This window comes from Merops nubicus, unplaced genomic scaffold (assembly GCF_000691845.1).
Source record: "Merops nubicus isolate BGI_N331 unplaced genomic scaffold, ASM69184v1 scaffold7315, whole genome shotgun sequence".
In the NCBI taxonomy this organism is placed as follows: domain Eukaryota; kingdom Metazoa; phylum Chordata; class Aves; order Coraciiformes; family Meropidae; genus Merops; species Merops nubicus.
The window spans coordinates 17391-33330 of record NW_008608922.1 but is presented as its reverse complement, the minus strand read 5'-3'; the positions used below and the strand labels follow the sequence as shown (position 1 = coordinate 33330).

General features: G+C 36.2%; 1 protein-coding gene across 1 annotated transcript in view; it reads right to left on the bottom strand.

Annotated features, from left to right (window-relative positions):
* The window catches only part of LOC103773064 (autophagy protein 5-like), a gene marked incomplete at its 5' end in the record, with an annotated part of 41769 nt that overhangs the window by 18290 nt on the left and 7539 nt on the right, over nucleotides 1–15940 (bottom strand). Inside the window, one exon of the mRNA XM_008940417.1 lies at nucleotides 4666–4783. Coding sequence (XP_008938665.1) covers nucleotides 4666–4783 — 118 coding nt within the window. The remainder of the gene's footprint in view (nucleotides 1–4665; nucleotides 4784–15940) is intronic.

The window sequence follows — 15940 nt, the reverse complement described above, 5'->3', positions numbered from 1 at the left end:
TTACACAGAAAATCAAAGAGGGTTATATTAGATCAGTTCTAACCTAGTCTTCTGGAGGAAAGTACCATACAGTACTGCAGTAGGAGTACTGTAAGGTAAAAAAACAAAAAAAGCATCTTCTCTCAATATTGTATTATTCTTAAAGATGTTTGCTACTAGTAGAGGTAAACATTCTCTTCATTTTTCTAGAGGAACAGGGTATCCTTTACAGTCAAAGTAATGAATGTAATTGCCAAAAGATTTAAGCCCTACACTAGCTTCTTGGTGCCTGTTCTAACTCGAAGTACTGCTTTTCATCACGCTTCCTGATCATTACTAGTAACACAAATTGTTTGATATGTGATTTGACAAATGGTTTCCAAACTGCTATACTCTGTGACAACTCCACTGGAGTGATTAAGGACAAAAAAAGATCAAGCTAACACTCCTTGCAATCTGAAAAGTTAGAGGATATACTCTAAGCAGAAACCACTTTTTCCTTTGGGCTAACAATGCCCATGACAAAAAGCCTTCAAATTTTTTTAATCAGTTTTCCTCTGATGAGCAGTTGAAAGGAAATGAAACTATTTAGCAGCTGAGAAAGGTGAGCGCAGTACAACATTCACTAAGCAGGATAATATATGTATAATTGAATAAAAGACCAGTTTGAGGAGAGACAGGGAAGTATGGGTTGGGATAATGCTGGTTTTATTTTTTTGAGCTCCACAACAAACAATAAAAGCCTTGAATAAATAGTTTTGTAAGCTAATTTAAATAAAATGCAATATCTAAACATTTACCCACAATCTGTAACAATCCAAAGTAACACTGACACAATATTTTACAAGGACCATTTTTACTATCACTATTTTTAGTGTTTTAATGTCAGTATTCAACCTGTTCTAACTCTGACAATGTTCTTTACATCATGTTTTTGACAGTTGGGAAACAACACATATATTCAATATAAGTATTTTTTTAATTGAAATATTTTTTTCTCAGCACAGTTAAAAGAGACTTAATTATATCCATCTTTCCTAAAGCAAAGGCATATAGACACTGTGGGTGGTTCTTGAAACCCTTCCCTCCCTCTTTTTGTGGTGGTCCCTAAGTATCTGGCAGCAGGAACAGCTCACATATATGGCTACAAATGCTGAGTCTGAAAATCGTATATTCTCCGTGTTCCCACGGCACAAAGCTCAGTTACGGAAGTCACCATAGACAAGCAATCACCACAATTACCATGAAGCTTCCAGTTGAATGAATAGTCACTGGAAAAGAGAAAACCATAGAGGAAAAAGGAAAAAAGTTGAACAGATGGAGAAAAACAGAGAGAAAGAGAAGCTCGTATTGATTGTGTTGCCCTGACAAAGTGATGCAGTAAATGTTACTGATTCATTAATTCACTGAAGTGGGAGGTTAAATTCTCATATGCCCACAAAATTGATAGAAACACTCGGCTTTGTGGTCTCCCCTTTATTTTGAACTGATGGAGCATCCACTGACAGAGGAAGCTTGTTAAAGTCTCAGTAAGCCAGCATCAGAGAGAAAATCAGTTGACTGAGGGGTTTCATGAAGGCTCCACCAGCACAGAAGTGAGGAGATTCTGTAGTCTCAGGAGCCTAGTCTGCTTGCTGGAAAAGAAAGTATTCCCTGTTATGGTTGCTACCATTTCTGTAGCAAAACTCAAAAGTGGCACTGTGCAGTCTGGTGAGTTAGTTGGGATTTTTTAATGCCTCAAAGCTGTATTAGAACGTGAACACTTAACACGGTGCACATTACATCTGAATAGTGAATGAGATGAGTGGATTAAGCCAAGCAAGAGAATAATCGAAGTTCACTTATTGGCCAAGTTGAATCATCAGTGAACAGAGTATGATGAACTAAAGCAGTCAAGCCTAAAACAGTGCTGCCTTTCACACCTCTTCAGTGAGCTGACCTTACCTTGCACATTCCTCAGCAGTATGAATCACTGCTGTCATGGGCATTCATCTTTTTAGGTCATTTTCTGTAAATCTGATTCCTTCTCTATCATCTCTCCATATCATCCTAGTTCTGATCCTTCCTGATCTATCTCCTATGTCTTTTTTTCTCTCCACATTGTCATGCTTAATTTTCTACTTTTCATTCCCATCTGGGGTGCAGTCTACTTGTACAGTAAACCCTGAAGATTTTTTTCCCCAGTCCCTACCTGACTACTTCCACCTATCTACCTGCATCTTCTTCTGTCAGTCCAAACACCACTTCTTTTCAACTTTTGATTCAATTTTGTTTCTCCAAATGGGGTTTCAGACCATCCAGATCACCTCGCCAGCAGGACTTGCACTCCTAATCTGTCACAGATTCCCTGCACAATCTTAGTGTATGATCCACATGCAACATGCCCCTTTTTCTCCCATCCTTTTATAAACTCCTATCCCACTTACTCCATATCCAGGTGTTTAGTTATGTCAGTTTTTGGCTTTTGCCCCAATCTCATTCATCCTGCCACATTGTTTATAGTCGCTCTCCCTATCACATTTAATGAGTCCCAGATCTGTCATTTTCTTCCAAATTATTTGTTCAGTCAGTCTGCCCCACCTCTCCTGCCTCTGTGTATCAGTCTAGCCCTGTATCTCCTTGAGTTCACATCATCTTGTGCATTTAGCACAGATAGCTTTCCTTCTGTTACTCAGCAGAAGAGAAGAACACTCAGAATATAAAAGGAACAACTGAACAATGCAACAATATAGGGTGGCATTATGGGAGGAATTCTGCTGAAACCTAGATAGCTCACACCCATATGAGGGATCCAATTTATTAAATTCTCAGTTTGCAAGTTGCTCGGTAGAATCTTAACAATCCAAACTACACCAAACTCAAGCAGATTTATACAGGAACAGACAAGCATATTCCAATACAAGGAAACCCTTTTGCCAAATTTCAAATGGCTCCTCCTAAGCGTTAGGATAGCACTTATTTTTGTTTCTTTTCCTCCAAGCAACCACCATTTTTTTGCTCCTATTGAGTGAAGAATATGGGGGAAAAAAAAAAATTAAGCAAGCAATTAACATAGTGCACATCCATTCTGCTTTATAAAGGCTGGGGCATTAGCTGACATGTGAAAAGAAGGCCTACTAATGGGAAGCATCAACTCACTGGTACTCAGATAAAATTACATTACAACAATGCTTTTAATTAAGGTAGTAACTAGCACATTCCCCATCTGCAGGTTTAGCAAATCCACATCAAAATTATCACCCATTATATCCTGGAATAACTTTTGCACAAATGCTTTTTGAGTTTCTTTCACTTAATTTGCGCTTTTGACTGCCTTTCAACTGAAAATGTACCATCCTTCTTACATTTTTCTTAAATTAACTTTTTATCTTTTCAATAGTGTTTGTACAATCCTCACGCTAAAGTACTTAAACTTTCCTGTGCTAACACTCAAGTATCTATTAATAGCTTGCTTTATTTTTTGTACAGTTAGTTGAAAGCATTACCTCAAATTATGCTCTAAAATTTATAGTACCTTTAGGAAAAATGGATAAATGGCTAGCAACATTTTTTATTTTTCTTACCTTTTGTTATTTTTTGATATTGTTTCCATGTGTCAACAAGTATTAAATGTGAGTTAAAAAGATACTTTGAGAATTCAGTCAATTTTTAAGATCACCATACTTAAAGAAATCCATGACAACCCTTTGATTTTGAATTACACAACTTCTACATACAACAGCATCTTACAGTTTTTTACGCTCGTTTCCAACATAGTGTTTTACAGTCAAAAAGTGACGATACTATTCCAGTAAATTCTGTGCCAAGATCTTCTCTAGAATATTAGACATTTATCAAAACAAACTGATTTATTGACAAAAAAAAAAAGTTACTCATTTGTAGGTACTGGCAAGAAAACAAGAACAAGATAAAAAAACATTTCACATGAAAAGATTTTTTAATGTTCATTTGCAGACTACATAATTTCCACATTTTTATCACTAAAATGTGTATTTGAGTTCCAATAGTTGTAACCTTGGAGGTTGAAATAAAATCCAGAAATGCTTATTTTTCTGAATAAGTGCTAATTAATAAATGCTACTGTATGAGATGATATAATGCTACATGAACTAATTTGTATCTTGTCACACAATACTACTTAGTAACCATACATAAGCTATTATATACTTATAACAATCTTTCTTTTCTGGTACATTTTTAAAGGTTGGGCTTCAACAGGCAGAAAAATCTTCTGAAAATATCTTTCATTTCTATTAGTTTTGGAGTTTTACATATGAAAAGTTTATGCAATATAAAGTGAAATGTAACAAAGCTTCTGTTGATGTTGCTTTAACAACTTTTTTTTAAATGCAGAAAATAACATGTAGATATTCTTATTAAGAATAGTGTGGTGGCAAAGGAGTATGTGAACTTTAAAATGAAACTTTCAGGGATTAATTTTTCAGGAGTGTCCAAGGACCCTGTCTTGTACTCGCAGAACACTCTGGGTGGTGTATAATGGGCACACTAACAGGCCAGGAAGGAGTGAAATCTGAAACTCTGGTACTGAGATACGGTTCTACTTCTAAAATACTCATATTTAAAAACAAAACAAAACAAAACAAAACAAAACAAAACAAAACAAAAACACAAACAATAAATCAACAGAAAAATTATCTTTTTGGACAAAAGTTATTTGTACAGTACCTTCAGGGGCGATAGCACTAGGACACACATCTTTTATCAGATCTCCCAAAGTATGCAACTGTCCTCCTGAAGCAATTGGTCGAAATAGCTTCTGTATAAAAGGTCTCTCTGTTGTTGCCTGTTTTAATAACAAAATTAGCAAAAACAATTGAAGGACCATGCAAATATATAATATCTCTGTTTGAGGCAGGCAAGAAGATAGGACAGAACAAGAGGCTGCAACAGAAGAAATCTCTGGCAGTTCCTTTTCTTTCCTTTCCCCTTTGAATTCCATTCATATCATAAAATGCAGGGGAGTTTTTGTTCATTAAAAATTGAAATTAATTTGAGACTCCAGAAAATTGTGAATATAATTTATAAACAGTGTTATGGATAGAAAAGTGTTGAATTATTATTATTTTTTTAAATTTAAAAACCCCTCACCCTTCTGTTATGGGAATAGCATTTGTCTGAACAAATAATGAATATATTGAAATGTTTTAAGTAAGACAAGAAGTGAACACAAATTTAGGAGCTCAACATATGCCTACATGTTTTGCCAAGTCAAATCAATACTGTAACAAACATCCAATATCTTCTGTGACAGTCTATCTTCCTCCTTTTAGAAACACATTAAACACTTTCAATGCCAACAATACCAGTGTTATAAAAGTGCTGTGCTTCGACAGAGAGCCTGGAGTTTTCTGCCTATTTAAGGAATTAGTCAGGTGTAAAAAAGATATATGCACCACTTCTGCTGCAGAAATGCACAGGAATTCAGAATTATTTCAACTATGTGTCCTGTTAGATCTTGCAAACCATCATAATTTCATTTGGAGATATAACAGGCAAATCAGCTGGCAGTAACTGCTGCCAGTGACTGTTCACACCACAGGCAATAAAACTCCCAATGCTGCAGAAGGAGCAGATTAGCTTATGGGATCTACAGACACACTTACTTAAGAACTGTGGTTATGTTAAGATAATCCCTTTCTTTGAGTATCTGTATAAGCAACCCCAGGGTCAGCAAGCATCTGATACCAAAAGAGAGAACAAGATTTCTTCCTCACCACCTGAATTCTCCCCTCAAACCAGGCACCTGAGCCAGAAAACAGAATATTCATATTCTCATATTCAACCAAGCCAAAGATTTTAATTAAGCTCTAAATTGTTGGTGACAAATTTCTGCTAGCAGCTAGCCCCAGAAAGCAGGTGACGTGGCCTGCATTATGGGTGACTGAGCTCCAGTAAATTACACTTCCATCCCATACTATCTTAACTGGAAAAAGCATACAAGCCACTGGCCATTCAAAATTTAGTTTTCAAACACTCAGAAACTGGTTCCTGTCCTACTATGGTAATTGAGAAATAGAAACAAAAAAAGACACAACTCAACATCAAGAAATATTTTATCTCTTGGTGGTGTTTTTTTTTTTAAAAACAAAACTAAACCAATCTAATGATAAAAAATGAAAAAAAAAAATTAAAAAAACCCAAACAAACAAAAAAAACCAACCAACCAACAGCAACAACAACAAAATCCAGCCAAGTATAACAAAAACATTCAAAGTTGAAAATTAATTTTGAAAGGAAGTTATGGTGTGGTCTCTGTAACATACCAACATGAAAAGCCACAAGCAGTAGATTAACCCTGGCAACTTAAGTGTCAGTCACCTCTCTGAAACAGCAGAGCAAGTAGTCTTTTTGTAAAACCGGTGATGCTACCTCAGAGCAATTCCAGGGCAATACAGGGCAGAACTGTTCACATAGCTACTTGTTACTTCATGCCAACAGTCTCCACAATTGGAAAAATAGTCTTTTTCCATTTTTTTTTATAAAAAATGACCAGAAAGAGCTGACTAGCTGCTGTAGTCAATTCTCCATGTCCTCAGGGTAGCAGAATGTCGATACAAACAGCGCTAATGAAATGTCTGAACCTTTGAAAAATGATGGGAGGCACACAGCCAGGAGGATCCACCTCAGACAAATCCACACTTGAGAAGTGAACTCTGGTATATTATGTTGAAGAAGTGTACCTCCAAAACATGAAAAGAAAAAAAACCCAAAACGACACCACAACAAAACTTCTATAACATTGTTTTAGCCAAAATAATTTTATATCAAGTTTATTTTTTTAAAAAAATCAATTATTCACAGAAGTCTAATCACAGCTTCCAAGTGCTTACTATCTAAAGTAGCGGAAGCAGAAACAAACACCGGAAGGATGTAGGCAAAAGTGGTTATTACCAATAGACTTTTAAGATAAGCATTTCCCAAGTGCATAGTGCATTTGCTTATTATTTATTAATACATTACAATCAATTTTCTTCCTAGTTATCATAACTTAATGCCAACAGGGAAAAGCCAAAAAATGTATTTTCTAAAATCTCCCACGTAGTTGCCGCCTGCTGCAAAGCAGTATTCTCAGCTTCTACCATGAAACGTTATAGAAAATGAACTCAATTTTATAATTTAAGTGTTGAGCAAAACGGATGTGGTAATGTAAATAAAAATCACTGGTGTCCATCAACGTGAAAATGATAAAAGTAACTGCATGTTGTTTATACAAAGACTAATTCACAAATACAGTCCTACAGGCAGAGTATTACCCCAACGTGCTTACAGTTCTTCCCTCCCATAGAGCAGCTGCTTTATGCATTAGAATAGTCAAAAAAAAGGCCCATCCAACAATCTAGAATGTGTACAGGATAACTTTTCAAAGTATCTTAGTCATGTAGAAGCATAAATAATTTTATAAAAACGTTATCATCACCCCTTTTGAAGTGTGACAGCTAGTAATAGAAGCCCAACTTGACTACAGCTTTCTACTCTAGTATTTGCTACAACACACAGAGGAATAGCCAACATGAGTAACTGCTTAATGTTGTGTTTTGTACAATAGTTGCTTAATTAATCATGCAAACCAGTACTATCTGTAATTTAACCCACAAAGACATCACCGCATAACTGTTAACTGACAATGCTTTTAAATAATCTGCATCAGGCCCAACAGATGTATTTATACAGTAACCATAAATTTTCCTACTAAGATCTTCACAGCTCTGACAATATATCGCTTTAAAAGTTATTTTATTTTACAAACTAGCCCAGATATAGCTGTGAGCTGTTCAAAAGATGCTGGATGCATGTGGAAGATACAACAGGTGAGAGTAAGGCAGTAACTTCTGATGACAGAGCTACATAGGAAATGCCTTCATGTATTTAAGTGTATGAAGACGATCACCTGACCCAAAATTTGAAGTGCATTTTGCACTGATCCTGTCCACAATTGTGCATCAAATTTTTATGAAAGCAAATATTTAACTATAAGTTATCACATTTTCTAGAAAGCTGGACTTACTTATTGCAACTGAAATTTCCCATTCTCCTATACTACTATATAGCACCACAAATCCTGTGCTTTGTGAAACAAATGGATACTTTACTCTTTTTAATGAAAGCTTAAACACTAACATTAATGAAAAGAAAATTACACTACAGTGAGAAAAAAAATAGGTTTAAATTACCTATTCAGGTATATTGGCACCAAGATGAGTTATAGGTGAGGAACGTTTTAAGAGGCCCTTTAAGACAGCATAAAACCTCACAGGCAGCTACCAGAGACAAGCTAGGTAGTTACATACTGTGCTAGCAATTACAGCTCTTTTTCTTCCCTATCATACTGCCAAAAAGATGAGTAGTCAGCTTGCCTGGTCCTTTTCAGACTCAAGAGAACATCAAACACTGCATGAAATGCACAATTTAATTAGAGATTTTACACAGGATGCATCTTAAAATGAAAAACATAACTGATGAACTGCTGGGTTTTAATCTGGAAAAATCATGGAGTTACCAGTATTTCCATCTAGAGGAAGTGATTTGGATTTTCTGCCTAAACACTCTGCTGTTAACTAACAATACACAAACAAAAGTTACCATGCATACTGAACCCACAAAGTAAAGAAAGAATTCCTTACAATTCCCACATGTGCATAAGCTGCCAACCCAAAACTTTAAAACTTGAGACTTCCCTACATAATCCATCATATTTTCAGTAACTTGACAAGTTCTTAGCCTGTGCCATTTCATAATGAAACACTTTACACTAAAACACTCTCATCATTTAAATCTATCATTTTGTTTCAACTGATTTAAACTCAAAACATTATAGAAACTCTTGCAAGTACTTTTAAAGCTTCTTGGTTAAGTTTTTAAAAAGGAAAGTACAGGGAAATTAGCTACCCCCTGAAAACAAAATTGATTATATCAATTCAATTAAGTATTTACTCAAAAAGTACATTCTCCATATATTTTCCAATATGTCTTCTGCTTCATAGAAATGTTTCAAATTAAAAATCTCAATGCGCAATGAAAAAGTGACAAACTGAGAAAATGACAAATTGCTGTATTCACAGAAGCATCACAATACCATGTCTGTCTGAAAGCAAGATACTGCAAAGCACCATCTGAAATACTGCTCCTTCACTGATGCTTAAACAGTTTTTCTGCTTCTATTTCTTGGTGTGTATTTTTGGCTTCTTTTTGCTTAACTTTAGATCAGAATCACCAAGTATTTCATTGTAAAAGAGGCACAAGCAATGTTTCTGGGTTTTGGGGTTTCTTTCTTTGTTTGTTTGGGTGGGAATTGATATTTTTTCTTTAATATTAAAATAAAAATAGGACTGCACTCATTGGAAACTAGACAGGCATGTTATCAGATTGAAAGAGTAATTCAAAGTGGCAGTCAAGTTCAAAAAACTCAACAATAAACTCAGGTAAGAAAGAATTTGTGTCAGAATGGGAAAGAAAGATTTCTGGGTGTGTAGAAAAAGGAATTTCTGAGGATCCAGCGTAAGGTGGCCCTCCTGAATTTGCCTACCTCTTGTCTCATCTCAAGTTCTATGATTTTAATAATGTTATCTATAGTTGCTTCAAGAGCTGAATATTTTGACTTTCATTCAACTAGTCACCAATCAGGAGGGGTTACTTGGTTCTTAAGCTCATTTCATTTATCCTGATACCTGCAGAATAAGTCAAATATAAACATTTGACTGGCTTCTGGAATACAAATAACGGTCAATGAATAAAAAAATACCACATCAGAGAGAGCTTTTACAGGTGCAAACAGCTAGCAGTAGGTGGCCAGAACAAGCCAGCAAGGCAGTATATGCAACAAGTAGCATCAGTGATGTAGGAGGGAGAAGAACATCTCAGTAGTAGGGCAAACACCAATTGTGATCATCTAGAAAAACAGGTGACTACACAGTAAAGAAATCTAAAAGCAGATTTAGTCCAACTCACGTTCATTATTCTGCACTACTGGGATTCCTGCAGGCTGCATAAGCTGGTGATCACAGCAAGTAATAAAACGTGTTATAAGCAAAACTCTGTGTATGTAAACCTCTAACTCTCACCCCACCATTCAGCACTGCTGCTCTAAGCTTCCTATGTCAAATCATGCTCTTTCTTAAACAAAAGCAAAACTAAAACCCAACCATTTGCTTTTACAATGGCCAGTGATTTCATAACCTAAATCAAATGCTGCAAAATACCTCCGTATAAATAACCAGCCAGTCTTTTTTTTTTCCTGTTTCCTGCATACTTCTTGTTCCTATTAACTCCAGAACAGAGTGAAAGTGATCATGTAGCTAAAAATATCAACTGCTTAACTGATACTTTTAAGTGATTCCTTTTTCATTTTTAATTAAAAAAAAAAAAGCTTACAAGAGCAAGGCAAGCAAATAATGAAGAAAATACTACTCTAGAAACAAACTTGCGATGCTAAAACTTCAAATTATTGCTTTCATTTGTAATCTCAAATTAAAAAACACAGGAGACACTGTATTGCTTATTAAATTGATTTGTTCTCCTATGACCCAATACTATATTGAACTCATGGTTTTAATCCTTGAATACTTCCCTATTCACAGTTGTTGCTATTCCAAATATACCTTCCAGGTTATGCTTCTAAATAGATTCTGAAAGATTTGTTGCCAGTCTTGGTATTTTACTTCAAAAAACATTTTAAAAAATTACACTCTTACTTCTTCATCAACTATTTTATAAGCAATAATTTTGTGCCTCAGTCAGGGTAACCTTTAAACAGCATTTTCAAAGTGTGGTTACAAATAATACACTTGGACACTAAGTCTAGCAATTCAATTTAAAGCATAACCTGAAATCCACACAGTATCAAGGTAATTTCATTTTCACTACTGAATTGTGGTATAGTATTGCTATGCATAAGCTCTACATTCCAACAAGTTAGCTGCAAACATACAGCTTAAAAAAAATAAAATAATCTGTTTGTTACTTTAAAATAAACTTAAATTGTGTCAATTTCCTAAAGAATTCAATAAAAAGTCACTTCCTTATTTTAACACAAAGGAAGGAAGCCTTTTCTTAACAAGATGCCATTACTCAAAGAGCAGTTTGAGAAGCAGAAGGCAAAAACAAGATTCCTCTCTGATACAAGACATATTTAAAACAAAAAACTGTTCGATTCTTACATCTTCAATAGATGTTTGAAAAAATGATAAATAAGGGAGCGACATATTTCTTTCCACTTCACATCTTGTATGGTAGTAAATGATTTTGAGTCTTGCTTGAGATGTCAGACAGAATTATAATACTAATATTTATTATAATTGAAAGACAATACATTTTGACCTTGGCTTTGAAAAATCTCAACGTAAGACAGAGAAATCCTACACCCGAAAAGGCATCTATTAAAGCAACTCAAGGCATATTACCTGCTCAAAGCAAAATACAAATCTGTCACCTTTCAGATTTCATTAGTATTTTTTTAGCTTCCAAAAACAAGAGGGATAAAACACAACAACATGATTTGTCTTTATCCTGTAATCATTGCTCCTCTCCCCTCCGTCAAATCTTTCAAGCTGTAAGGGCTTTTCCCAGGCACCCCACTGCTTTGTGTACCTTTGATGATTTTTCTGTTTCACTTACTCTCCAAGTTGTCAGGACTGGAAGAGCATTCCCAGAAAATTAGAAGACCACTTCTACTATTTCTTTAATTAATCTTTGCAACTCCATCTAATAGATGCTTTAGTAATGTTTTTGTGTGCTTTGAATAAGGCTGGCACTGCTTTTGGTAACATTCAGAATCTTTAACTGCTTACCTGCAACATCACGGCACTGTTCAGAGAATAAGGTATGTCACATTAAAAAATAGAAATAATTAAAGTTATTTGAATGAAAAACAAACAAACAAACAAACAAACAAAGTAATGGTTTTATATGTCCAATATGTAACTAAAACCCATAAAAAGAACGGGAGCAAAAACACGCTCAATACACCGATCTAGAAATACCAGAAAATTTGCCTCACTGAAAGGATGTGACACGGGTTGCAGGACTAGCTGTAAAATCAACATAGAAATAATTTGATTTATTCTTTTTCTCCTCTAACACATTTTAAATTGATCTAATAAATGACATTTTCAGTGGTCATGAAAATTACAATATATATCCGATTACAATCTATAGAAAAAAAATGCATCCTTTTACTTTTTCTTGAGTTTTTAATTAGGATTTGTGCAGTTATGTGGTGAGAAGGAAGCTTTGGTTTCCTCATCAGGTTAAAAGTCTTTACAGTGATGAACAGGAACTTTATAGTTCCTAATACTCTTAAGAAGCATTAAAAAAAAAAACAAAACAAATGGGCTACACTTTATACATTTCATCCACACTAACAGCAGTCACATAAATTAGTAGTGCAGAAGTGTATTACTAGATTGAAGCTTAAGATACTGCTATGAATACTTGGACATATGCTTCAGTATGGTCATAACAAATATGTATTTGGATACATCTTTAAAACTTGCTCTTAAGATTTGAAGTAACATGCTGTTAAAGGAATATTACATAACATGAGGGATATGAACAGTGGATAACTTTTCTCCTACAAAAGTGTATATCCAAATTACCTCAAAATTATTTTCTTACACTTGCACAGTTTACATGATAAAGAAAATATAAACTTCTGGTCAAATTTATAACCTGTACACATATCAAGTAAACTGAAAATTTTGTTCTTCTTGAAGGCACTCCTAACAGTATTACACAAGCTGAAAATCCTCTAGTCTTTGAATATTAATGATCACAGTTTTAAAAGCAAGAACAATTATCTGATGTATTCCCTTGGTGGAAGCTTTAGCTTGTTATGGTCTGTTACATGGCAAATATTCAGTCAAGAATTGATACAAATAATACGAGGATTAACTAGTAACTTATTTGAGACCGTAGTCAAAGGCACAACTAGAATTATAAACACATCTGGAATAAGGTTAAAGTTTTATGTAGTAGGGCTTATTACATTTATGTCAATATTGACATAATGACCTATTGTTAATATGACAATATATTGTCTATTATGAAAATAATACTGGACAATTTTTGGTCATGAATGGTTAAGCACTGTTCTCCTAATCATACATGGGCAACAGTTCATCTTCCTTGAACTCCTTCATGAACAGAGCACACTATGAAGCAACTGCAGATCTAACTTCTACACAATTAATAATTTAGCATTACTACAAACCTACAGAGAAACATGACAACTATTTCAGCTATTTTTCCTACACGTTGTTGAGGGCCATTATTTCTCATCTTTAAAAAGACTGAAGAACCATTTAAAATACTACCCTTTTCCACATTATTTCAACGGGCAACAGGCTTCTGTAAAATCTTTTAGAAAAAGCTTTATGTAATAGTAACAAAATGAGCTATTACAACCATGTAAAACATTTGAAAGTTAAAGTGTTGCCTTGTATAAGAGTGACTGCAGACCTGTTAAAATTAAGAAAGGCCAGGAGATAATCGCATCCCTTGAAAAGTAAGGTATTTTCATACTGTTTTTGCTGAGCAAGCCTGCAACTGATTGATAAATTCCACTGCTGTTGGGAAATGCGGATTATTTAATAGTAATTCCCCGTCATTTAAATGTGTTTTATGCTCACAGAAAATATTTTTTTCTGCAAGCTGCCAAATCATATATGGAAGGACCAAGTTTATTCTTTCTTCAGTTCTCAGCAAAGACTTTAATATTTCTTCAAGGCTTCTGTGAGTGCACAGTTTGACAGATGATAGATGGAGAGTGTACATCGGTTCTTCAAGGTGTGTTAAAGAACACCCTTCAAGTGCTCATTGCACTCTGAGTGACTCCAAGCAGCATTCTGTACAGAGCACGATCCCCGGGAGAACAGTCCTAGGGTCTCTTGTTAAATGAAGGCTGAAGCACCACCAAAGCCACATCATTTGTGTTCCTGTAACATGACAAAAATTAAGAAATGTGTGAAGAATCTCCCTAAGTCTGCAAGATGGCCACTAATATTGCTAGAGTGGAAGAAGACTTAGCCCTAATCAATACTTAAAATGTATCCTGACTAACTTGGACAAGATTCTTAATTGAACATGTGGTAAAAAAAAAAAAAAGCAGCTGTGTTGAGGTGGCCAGTGCTTTGGGTTTTTTTTTTGCCAAACAGATGAAAAACTCTCCTTAAGGACTCTCCCCAGTCAATGCCAAAAGACAAGCCCACAATACACCAAAGACAGGCAGCAAAGCTTCAGTCTGGGATGCATGCAGTTATGGATGCCCATAATTTCCCATAGGTGAAAAAAAGACTTTGCAGAAAAGAGGAATGAGAGAGAGATCAAGATCTCCACGAAGCCTATCAGTAACAAAGGGTATGAAAACTCTGACAAATTCTTCATCTGCAGATATACAGCAAATATATCCACAGATTCTCAAAATGGTAGGTGGTGGAAGGGACCTCTGGAGGTCACCTATTCCAACCCACCTGCTAAAGCAGGTTCACCTAGTGCAGGCTACACAGGAATGCATCCAGCTAGGTTTTGAATATCTCTAGAAAAGGAGACTCAACAACCTCTCTGGGGAGCCCATTCCAGTATTTTGTTACTCTCAAAGTAAAGAAGCTTTTCCCCATGTTCAGATGGAATTTCCTGCATTCCCGTTTATGCCCATTGCTCTAGGTCCTGTTGCTGAAAAGAGTCTGGCCCCATCCTCTTGACATTCATCCTTTAGATATTTACAAGCATTGATAAGATCCTCTCTGAGTCTTCTGTTCTCCAGGCTACACAGATGCAGGACTCCCAGCCTTTCCTTATAAGAGAGATGCTCCAGTCCTCTTACCATCTTTGTAGTCCCCCACTGGACCCTCTCCAGTAGTTCCTTGCTCCTTTTTAACTAGGGAGCCCACAACTGAACACAATAATCCAGATGTGGCCTCACCAGGGCAGGGGAGAGTGGGAGGAGAACCCCCACTAGACCTGCTGGCCACACTCCTCTTAACGCACCCCAGGATACCACTGGCCTTCTTGTCCACAAGGGCACACTGCTGGCTCATGGTTAGCTTGTTATCCACCAGGATTCCCAGGTCCTTCTCCATAGGGCTGCTTTCCAGCAGGTCAACCTCTAACTAGTGCATGGGGTTATTCCTCCCTAGGTACAGGACCCTGTACTTGCTTTTGTTGAACTTCATTAGATCCTCCTTCATCCAACTCTCTAACCTATCAAAGTCTCACTGAATTGCAGCACAGCTTTCTGGTATATCAGCCAGTCCATCCAGTTTTGTAACATCAGGAAACCTGCTGAGGGTACACTCTGTCCCTTCATTCAGGTCACTGATGAATACGTTGAACAAGACTTGACCCAGTATTCATCTCTGGGTAACAACCACTATCAACAGGCCTCCAACTTGACTTTGCACCACTGAACACAATGTCCTGACCTCTGTTCTTCAGCCAATTCTCTATGTACCTCACTGTCCACTCATCTAACCCACAATTCCTGAGCTTACCTATGAAGATGTTATGGGACAGTGTCAAAAGCCTTGCCGAAGTTGAGATAAACAACATCTGCTGCTGACGACTCCTGATAATCTTCTCTTCCTCCACATGCTTAGAGATGACATCCAGAATTAATTGTTCCATCACCTTCCCAGGGATGGAGGTGAAGCTGACTGGCTTGTTTCCTGGGTTGTCCTTCTTGCACTTTTTGAAGACTGGAGTGACATTGGCTTTCCTCCAGTCCTCAGGCACTTCTCCTGTCCTCCACGACCTTTTAAAGATGATGGATCCATCTAAGTGACCTTTGACACAAAGGGCGAAAAACCTCTAGAACTAAAGGGGCACATGCTGTAATCCAAGATAAAGTGCAGATGTCTTCCCTAAAGGCAGCAATTTTGCTTCACCAGTATCTAAAAACCTGAACTGCTTCTCTACACAGGCGTTTTACTGGATGCCAGCTGCGTGACAT